This window comes from Portunus trituberculatus, chromosome 37 (genome assembly GCF_017591435.1).
Source record: "Portunus trituberculatus isolate SZX2019 chromosome 37, ASM1759143v1, whole genome shotgun sequence".
NCBI classification, from domain to species: Eukaryota; Metazoa; Arthropoda; class Malacostraca; order Decapoda; family Portunidae; genus Portunus; species Portunus trituberculatus.
Window position 1 is genome coordinate 7,664,187 of NC_059291.1, and position 10,000 is coordinate 7,674,186.

Sequence of the window (10,000 nt, forward strand, 5' to 3'; positions counted from 1 at the left end):
ACGATTGCAATACTTGAGCTGTATCTGATGATTGTAACCTCCGCCCACTTCATCCCATACTCTTCACCCACAGACAGTAACACCCATTTACCCATCCAGTAATCAAAACATCCCCTCCTGCCCTCCTCTCAGAACATCACCCAATAATCTAACTAACACCCACATGGCAGCAACACTTTACTTCTCCCACTCACCCAATCACCTCGTCACCCGCCACACCCCCCGTAACACCCGAGCTTCGTCCCTCATTATTCAACAGGTGAGCTTCGACGTGAGCAAGTTAAACCGCCTAACTAACCAGATACCGGGGAAGGGCAAGCGGGCAGGCCAGATGATGGATTCCCGTCACCCGTGTGCATCATTATCCCTACTGACAGACAGCTCCAGGGATCTCATGCTGGCTGGCGGACGTACCGATGGAAAAGTAAAACTCATAACCTGGATGGAAGGGTCTGCCACATGGCATAGTTTGCCCCAATCTATAATTCACGTTTTCTGTGGCTGGTTTGCTTCACTGAGGCCTCGTTAGCTCACGCGCTGCTGTAATGATTCACTCAAAGGAGATGGAGTGAAATATTTCACAAGTGAGGTGTTAACATGCAAACTTTTCATTCTGCCTGAATTCACACGCTTGTTATATAGAAAGGAATAAAACAAATGTTTTAAATCACTTTTGGATTGTAAACGTGTGCAATGAAGCACGTGAAGTATTGCATGTAACGACTGCCTTTCAGATTTGCTCATTTTATTACGTCAAAGTGACTCATCAGAGCCGTTGCGATGGCGCAACCTGACAGTAGTGTTCAAAACACCGTTCCGTGCGTTACGCCCAGTGATTCGTGTCAAAGACTTTTGTGCTAATCATGAAACATTGCCGTTGTGCGCAGATTCCTTACTGTTTCAAGTGGTGCTGTGAGGCACAGAGAGTGACAAACTAGTGTTGCAGTATGCAAATCTGGCCACAGTGGGAAACAAAGATAGGAGAGGAAGCGGATGGCCGAGATAAGCTGTTTCCTTGGTGTGTCTCCCTCCCTGGAAGGTGTATAGTAAGTACCGTCAACCTGTTCATTGAATTTTTGTACCTTTTTCAGTTACTCTTCTGGGTAAAATCCACAATAGACTGCTAAAGGTTACTGAAACAGTATTTCTATCATCTATGTATCAACACATACCAAGGGACTGAAAGGTGGAGGAGTGCAGTGTCGGGGGTGGTGCCTGGGTGGTGTTCCTGTGTGAGTTGTGTTGAGCCACGGACGGCCGCGGATGAATGACTAAGAAAATATCTTACTATTTGTAAAAAAAAAAAAAAAAAAAGCGTAAATTCTTGTCCAAGCAAAATGTACGTATACTTAACAGTGCCACGCCAGAAAATCAGGGATTCTATAGGTTTCCAATCAAGTGAAGTCTTACAAACTGAAGGAAGCCGAATGTTTTATTATCCGGAAAATTAGGTTTTACAATTTCGGAAAATATCATGTTAAAGAGAATATTTGGAAAATATTTGTAAAATTGCGTAAGCTTTTAGAGGAGATGCGTATGAGATTGAGATGGAGATAAAATACGTGAGAGTTGACAAGTATGCAGAAACAACACTGTACCTAAGCATGTAAGTGTGGTGTGTATGGGGTGCAAGGCCCGATTCTGCAAATTAACCTGTCATTCATATGTAGAATTTGAAAGAACGTTTGAGTTGTATTGTGTGAGGAAGACTTACCTTCACGGTTCCAGCTCCAGGATGTCACGTCTTTACCAGTGTGATGCTGACAAACATGTGGGGCGAGCTGTGTCTGGGATGCCTTCCTTCAGCCGCCTGTAGATGATGGATGTTGAACCTATCCATGGTAGTAGTCATTTAGGTAAATAAGAACCGCATTAACAGTCTGTTCTGTGTATTTTTCACTCTAGTGAGGGGGCGGGGCGAGGTACTCTTAGGCAGGGTGTGTCAGTGTCACGGCCGCGTGGCTTCACAGCCTGCCGCGGCCTCCCCGTCAGCCACCCCGCCACCGCCCTTGACAAAACACGCTCAGTATTGCACTTTGGCCAAAAATAATACAGACGGTTTGCTGTGATATTGTACTCACACCTAACAGACACGCCACAATGTCCAGCCTCAAAATAAACTATAAAATGATAAAAATTGACTTTACAATCATGACAAGTGTCAAAAATCCTTTGTACAGAAATAGAACATCTTTTAAGGTGGACGGCACGGCACGGCAGGCGTGCGGGTGGGGGGGAGCGGCCGCCCCACGCCGCTTGGTCCACGAATCCTCAACCAGGGTTTTGGTACTTCGGAATAAGTGTTTCTTTCTTATAGATATATGATTTGTACATTTCTACATGACTGACCCCTCAGTGCTCGCGCCAGACAGTGTGTCTGTTGAAGCGGAGATCCTTGGGCCCGACGCCCCAGCGCAGGGGCCTGGCGAGCCTCACTTTAACCTCCCAGTTGCAAAGACAACGTAACAATGAATATAGTGAAACTACTTAGCATTGCGTAACACAGCACCGGGAATCGTGACGCTGAGAGTTCTGCCTCGCCGGGTCCTCCATCACGCCCTCGAGCCTCACACTGGGAGGGAGGGAGGAAGGGAGGGGCGCAGGTCATCATCTTCATTGAGCTAAATAAATAGGAATGTCTCAAGTCCTTCAAGAACACCTCAGTGTGTCACGATTCCCAACAACTCACGTGCTCCCTCCATGGCGCCGCAGACTGGTTCGCGGTCACGAGAAGACGGTTCGTTAACTCCTTGTGCTGCGTCTCTCACTCTCATCCTCCCATAACACTCATCCTCCCCTTCCCTTTTCTCCCCTCAGCCTCAGCGTCATCCAGCGCTGCGCCGCAAGGCAATGGAAGGAGCCCGTGAGTTTGTAGCATTCCAATCATTGCATACAATATTGTAATCATCACAACAGGTGGTGTATTTCCCTTCCTCCGTATATAACACGCACAGTAACATTAAATTAAACTCTTGAAAACTGTTCAACACCTTAAGGCCTAAGTGGACACGCCCCTCAGGGAAGAGGGGCGCCTCGACACACGCGCTGGGGACGCACAGCTGCTGCGCAGGTAATGCCACGAGGCTTAGCAGACGAAGGCACTTGCGGTGAAAGAACCTTTTCTCACTCACAGCTGGGAAGAGCACGGTCTGGGACGCCACGCTGGTGCGCCCGCTGAAACGTGAAAGAAAACTGTTTAATTTTGGTGTGTAAGAATGTTGACTGTCACTTCAGTTCATCAAAACATCACATAGAAAGCAAAGTATAATTTATCCAAAGTGCCTCAAGGCGCGTGCTTACCTTGACCGCGGCGCAAAGCAATGCAAGGTTCAGGAGAGCAACGTGGCGATGGGCGAGGCCCTAAGGCGATACTTCTCGTCCTGCTCCACCAGGCACTGTAGTTGCTGCAGCTCCAGTAACAACTGCGAGTTGGACGTCTGCAGCAGCTCGATGCGTCGCTTGTATTCCAGGTTTTCGTTGCTGATCTTCTCAACTTTGCGTTCCAAGGCATCCATGTAATCTTTCTTCTTGCGCCGCGACTCTTGCGCAGAGATCTGCGGAAGGACGCGGGGAGGTCAGAAAGCATTATGGCTTATTAAGGTTACACAATTGAATATGGTGATACCGTGAACACCTGTCTATGATCTTTTGTAATTCTTATATTTACCTCTACACATGTAAACTTAATTTAACTGTGACGTAAAATAAGAAAATAAGTACTCGTACTAACCTTATTTTTTATTTTTCTTCTGATCTTCTTGAGTGACTTCTCCTCTGCCTTGGTGAGCGGCAGGCGGCTGGGAATGTTGTAGCCCTCTGACAGCAAAGTTCTCTTCTCTTCCTCCGTCAAGTTGATCGCTCCAGTGGCACCTTTCTGTAATAAGACACACCATTTTTAGTCACTGTTTATTGACGCCGTCTGAAGCAGAGCCATTTCCTTCCACTGTACTTAGAGATGAATACGTGGAGGAAGGAAGAATTAGTACATGTTAAGGGAAACGAAAGGGAAGTGGTAAAATACAATAGATAGATAGAGAGATAGATAGGTAATTATTGACCACAAATGTACATGGGTATAAAGCATATTATTTATTTATCTATTGATCTTGAAAAATTTCGTTTCATTATTGAAATAGGATTTATAATTTGCAGTCCACAATTAGGCATTTCAGTAAAATTTTACATAAAAAGAAAACGTAAAGCCGATAAACATCAAAATAAAAGAAACTATGCTAATTATTATAACACATATATCTTAAACATATTATGTAAGGAAAATATTAACCTAAAAGAAAACTCTCAAAGTAAAGTAAACTCTAAAAACTAGAGGGACAATACAGTGTCCACGGAAAGTATTGCGGGGTACTGCTTACCAGGTGAAAAAATCCTAATTATGGAATACTTGGTTGCTAGTTATCATTCAGTGGGGAAAGTTTCACTTTTGTCATACTCCTGGTTTTGGTGGCATGAGCGCGGGAGAGGTTGGGGTATACAGAGCGACTGCTTAGCTCACTTAGTGGCTCAGTGCTCTGTTAGTTTTATTGATAAAACATGAAGAAAACTACAAAATGCATATTAGTTGCAAATAAAACTTGTCGATTTAATTTTTTTTTTTATGTAAGAGGGAAAACCTGGCCAAGGAGAACATAAGATAAAAAAAGAGGCCCAATTAGTTGCCAGTCCCCTTGCAGGTACGAGAGAGTTAGCTAGAAAAAAAGATCCTACCTCTTAAATGAAATCAAGTCGTAGGAAGAAACACAGAAGCAGGTATAGGAAGTTCCAGAGTTTATCAAATATTACCAGGTTGTATATATAGGTACCTCGTTTTTCTCTTCTCACTACCATATATATATATATATATATATATATATATATATATATATATATATATATATATATATATATATATATATATATATATATATATATATATATATATATACCAGAAAATTAATGACTACCGAATGAAAACATAATCTAGTATGAACCCACACACTGGATTCCTTTCAGTGAGACAAGGCAGAAGGAGCGGTGGAGACTCACGGGCTGGGTGGAGATGAGCGGGGTGTTGATGGGGTTCCTGGTGGAGATGGAGGTGCGCGTGCCAACCTTGCGTGGGTTGCAGAACTGTGGAGTGAGTGTCTCGTAGAGTGGCGGCGTGCGGATGGGTGACTGGCTGCCGCACTCACTGTCGCTGCTGGAACAGGAGGGCGGCGTGGGCGGCAAATAGAACCCTGAGGAGAGGCAGGAATGGTGAGTGGTGGGCGTTTGTGGTACAGTCAATTTTTTTTTTTACGCTTTTCGTTGTTTCATTATTGTTTTTGGTGAGTGGTGGATGTTTGTGGTACAGTTAATTATTTTTATTGTTGTTTTTCGTTGTCATTGTTGTTTTTCGTTATGTCGCTGTTGTTTCGAGTGAGTGGTAGGCATTTTTGGTACTGTTAGTTGCTTTTAGTTGCAGTTTTTTCGTTGTTATTGCTGTTTTGCGTGAGTGGTGCAAGTTTGTGATGCAGTTAATTGCTTTTGTTGTTGTTTTTCGTTATGTCTTGGTTATTTTTATTAGTATTGTCGCTGAACGCGCGTAATCATAGAATCGTTTCAGTTATTTCTACACGAATAACCACAAAAAATATCTAAAATTCATGTTTGATATCATTTTCTTTAATTATTTCTTTCTTTCGTTTTGTTTACTTTAAATACTCGAGAAAAAGCTGATTTAAGTACAGTACAGTTTCATTTATTTCTACACTTATAGCCACTAATGTATCTAAAATTCATGTTTGAGACCATTTTCTTCAATCATTTCTTTCGTTTTATTTTACTTTAAATACCTGAGAAAAAAGCTGATTTAGGTACTGTAAGTCTTTTGTATGATTAATTGTGTATACGTGAGTGAGACTTAACTCTTCACCATCTCTGAATATTTACCTCATAATTGTTTTGACATCATGAACTCAAATATATTAAAATGACCAATTGGTTTTGTTATAATGCGTGCGTAGCTTCCCTTCAAACCAGCAAAGTCTTAACACACTACAGAGGAAGCAAACTGACGTGAACTGTACAACAATACATTTAACTCATTCAGCACTGGGGCGTTTTTTCACCATGTGTTTTGGGTACGATTAGACGATTTTATTGACATTAGGAAGGGTCTATGGAGGCTAGAAGATCAATGGCCAGAGATCTATGCAATACACAACAACGCATTTAACTCCTTCAATATTGAGATTTTTTCCATGAGTTTTGGGTATCAATAGACGATTTTATTGACATTTGAAGGGTCTATGGAAGTGAGAAGATTAATGGCCAGATTCTTCACTATTGTAATCCTCACATAAGTTTCTGAAGTTGTATGAAATCATAAAATCGCCAAATAGTAAGCAGAATGAATATGTAAACGTGTCACAGCACTGAAGTAAAAAAGATTAGTATAAACACAATAAATTAAGAACAGGACTCGTACCCTTACCTGTGTCTGTGGAGGAGGATGGAGAGGAGGAGGAGGAGGTGGGGGAGGTGGAGGAAGTCGACGCGGTGGAGGCGGACGAGGGGAGTCTGAGGGTGAGGGAAGAGAGGCCGATTCTGGAGGTGGAGGAGTGAACGACCCCCGTGCCGCTCCGCTGGGTCACCACCACGGCGCTGGGACGAACCAGGCCCATGCTCGTCTGTGGAGGAGTCAAGTGGATGGAGATTAACCCCTTCAGTACTGGGACGCATTTTTAGTATGCGTTTGGGTATGATTGGACCATTTTATTGACATTAGGCAAGATCTATGGAGGTCAGATGATTAATTGTCACAATTTTCACTATTCTACTCCTCACACGAGTTTCTGATGCTGTTTGAAATCACCAAATAGTAACTACAATAATTATTGAAACGTGTCATGGTATACTGAAGAGATTAACCTCACAATCAGAGAAGGAGATACAAGCCCAAGGAGAAGCTTTGTGGAGGTGCTAAATATAAGAACAAAAGAAAGAAGAAAAAAAAAAAAAACTCCTTTAGCCTTCAAATTCCCGTGAAAAGCCGTTATTGTATACATAAAAATTACAGGAGTGATGGACATAACATAATTAAGACAGTGATGGGCGTAACTTAACCCTCTCACTGCGATACGAGACAAGTAGCAGCACCAGAAGCAAAGCAAGGAATTTTTATATGCAATCACAATAAACAAAAGGATAGAAAAGAATAGTTGTTGCAATTTCTACCCAGTTTAAAGATTATTGGTGGCTGTAGAACAAGTAAAGATGTCTAAGAGTGAATATAATTAAGGAAAGATGAGCCAATTAACAGAAGATAGAAAAGGCGATGAGTGACGGTGGTAACTCAACTTCTTTTGCCTCGCCTCTGTTACTCTCTTTCATTTATGGTCACTTTTTTTTTTTTCGATTTTTCGTTCTGGGTTTGCTTTTCCATTTGTGACATGTGAATTTGGTGACCCTTCCCTCCCTCCCTCACACACACACACACACACACACACACACACACACACACACACACACATCACCAGTTCTTACGTGTATTTATGACTTCTATACAAAGCACACAAGCTGCAGGTGTCCCAACAGGTGTACCGGGGATCAAAACACAGATGTTTTGAGAGAGAGAGAGAGAGAGAGAGAGAGAGAGAGAGAGAGAGAGAGAGAGAGAGAGAGAGAGAGAGAGAGAGAGAGAGAGAGAGAGAGAGAGAGAGAGAGAGAGGAGGAGGAGGAGGAGGAGGAGGAGGAGGAGGAGGAGGAGGAGGAGGAGGAGGAGGAAGAGGAGGAGGAGGATGGTAGGAAAGAAATGCGATGTATCACACACACACACACACACACACACACACACACACACACACACACACACCTTGAGGGAGGGCATGGCGAGCAGGGCATTGGGATGGGTGCTGAGAATGTCATACGCCCCGCACTCCGATGACTGGGAGGCGCAGGAGGAGGAGGCAGAGGACCCCCCATTGCTAGCCTTCCTGAAGGCGGCGCTGCTGGTGGAGGTGGTAGTGGTGATGCTGATGGGAGCGCTGGCGGTGGTGGTGGTGTTGGAGATGGAATTGGTGGCGCTCCTGTCCGTAATGGTGGTGAATCTGGTGGTGGAGACGGTAGTCGTGGTGGTGGTGGTTGTGGTGGTGGTCACGCCCCCGCCTGCGCCGTTGCCCTCTGCTTCAGATATGGGGATGGCGGGGAAGCACTCACTCTCAAGGTCTGCAGGGAAGAGGGAAAGGCATGAAGTAGTTAAGAATTAAGCCCATACTCAAAGACCCTTTTCTCTATAACTACAAGACTATTTTCAAAGGCAACAGAGATAATTAGCTGAGTTCTAGAGTGTTTCTTCCGTTAATATACTAGAAATGTTGTTAACATGTCACTAGAATTACAGAAACATCCTTAGAAATACGTGTCACTTCAACTAGAGGCCTTTGAAAATAGTGAAGGTGCAGCGACAAAAGTGTTTCAGAATAGTCAGTCTGTCATAGGCTCTACATAGACAGGGTAGTCACTGGTTATTTCCAGGCGGCAGTTGGAGGTTGACTCTCAGTGACGGTAATATTATCATTAGTAACTGTTTCCTTCATGACGATCATCAGTGTTTGTCTTAGCATGTTATCATTATTATCAGTAATGATTTTGCGTTTGTCTGAAGCGCATATCGTGATTGTAACTCGTTTAAAGTTCAAAATACAAGTGACTGAGAATAATAATAGTACCCTTTAGATGATTCAGTTTCTTCGACCACTGACGTAAGAGAACTGATGAGTTTTGTTCTCTTAGTTATACTTGACGTATAAAACTTTACCTACAAAACAACCCTCCTTCAATACAGTCCACAAATTCTAGCTCTTTAAGTCTCTGTTTAAATGTAATCTGTAATCAGTGTAGTGACTGTAGATAGCAAACTTCCTTTACAAGACGAGCGCACAGCTGACTCGCAGTTTGGAGAAAAAAGGGGGGACTCGTCTAGACTTCAATAATACAATATTATAATATTATAGTAATAATAATAATAATAATATTATAGTAGCTTTGCAGTACGTCACGTGAGAAGAAGGTGAGAAAGAGGATGCTGGAGATGGACCCGATAAACAGATAGGGAGATACAAGCCGAAAAGAAAGTTTATGGTGCTAGACATAAGAACAAAACCCTGGAATTCCCTACTTGCTTCTGTATCTCTAACTTCCTGACTTGACTTTATTTAAGAGGGAGGTTTCAAGACAATTATCCTTTCTTCTTTTTTTTGGATAACTCTTGGACCTGCAAGGGAGCTGGTAAATAAGTGGGCCTTTATTTTCGTTTTATGTTGCTCTTGGCTAGCTTTCCCCTCTTACATGAAAAAGAAATAAGAAAGGCAGGAGTGATAGGCGTAACTGACACAGACCTGGCGACCTCTAACGGGAAAAGCAGAAAGTTGGTTTGCCTTTTCCCCTGATTTAAGATTTCTCGTTGTTTGTGGTGTGAAGAATATGGCGCGTGAGGGAACTGTAGGAGATGAGAAAGAATATGTATCGAGAGTTAAGGAAGTCATGGGTGGTGGAGTGAAATAGGATGATACTCGAGTCTTGGAGATGCTAAGACAATGGGAGAACTAGAAAAAAAAGGTATATGGGAATTCCCTCGCTCACTAAGGCTCGTATTTTCAAGCACTTGTGTGTTTCACCTCCACTATTTCAAAAGGCTTCATCTAGATTGACACGAGTATTTTTTTAAAGATGTTTTTACGGTTCTAGAGGCAGAGTGACAAAATTTCTAGTTTTTTACATTATTAACTGGAGAAGCACTCTTGAAAAACCGGCTAATCATCTCCTAGGCCTTGGAAAACAGTCGTGGTGAGAGAGTAAAGCGTTTCTGAACACTGACCTAAACTACACTCCCGAAAGACACACTCAAGACGGACTGAGGCGAACTGCAAGGTACATTTCACGGAAGATATACTCAGGATCATTTGAATAAAGAGTGGAAAAAAGTTACAATATCGGTGCGTCTCCATCAGTCAGTCTTTCG

The 10,000-nt window shown here is 42.9% G+C and overlaps 1 protein-coding gene across 3 annotated transcripts in view; it reads right to left on the reverse strand.

Annotated features, from left to right (window-relative positions):
* Nucleotides 1-1,872: 1,872 nt before the first annotated feature.
* Nucleotides 1,873-10,000, reverse strand: part of LOC123514339 (cyclic AMP response element-binding protein A-like) — a 99,912-nt gene continuing 91,784 nt past the window's right edge. For all 3 annotated transcript variants that reach the window (XM_045272180.1, XM_045272181.1, XM_045272179.1), the window contains 6 exons: nt 7,853-8,205; nt 6,473-6,668; nt 5,044-5,234; nt 3,731-3,874; nt 3,301-3,554; nt 1,873-3,174 (listed from right to left, as the gene is read on the reverse strand). In XM_045272180.1, coding sequence (XP_045128115.1) covers nt 3,330-3,554; nt 3,731-3,874; nt 5,044-5,234; nt 6,473-6,668; nt 7,853-8,205 — 1,109 coding nt within the window. In that variant the 3' untranslated portion in view covers nt 1,873-3,174; nt 3,301-3,329. The remainder of the gene's footprint in view (nt 3,175-3,300; nt 3,555-3,730; nt 3,875-5,043; nt 5,235-6,472; nt 6,669-7,852; nt 8,206-10,000) is intronic.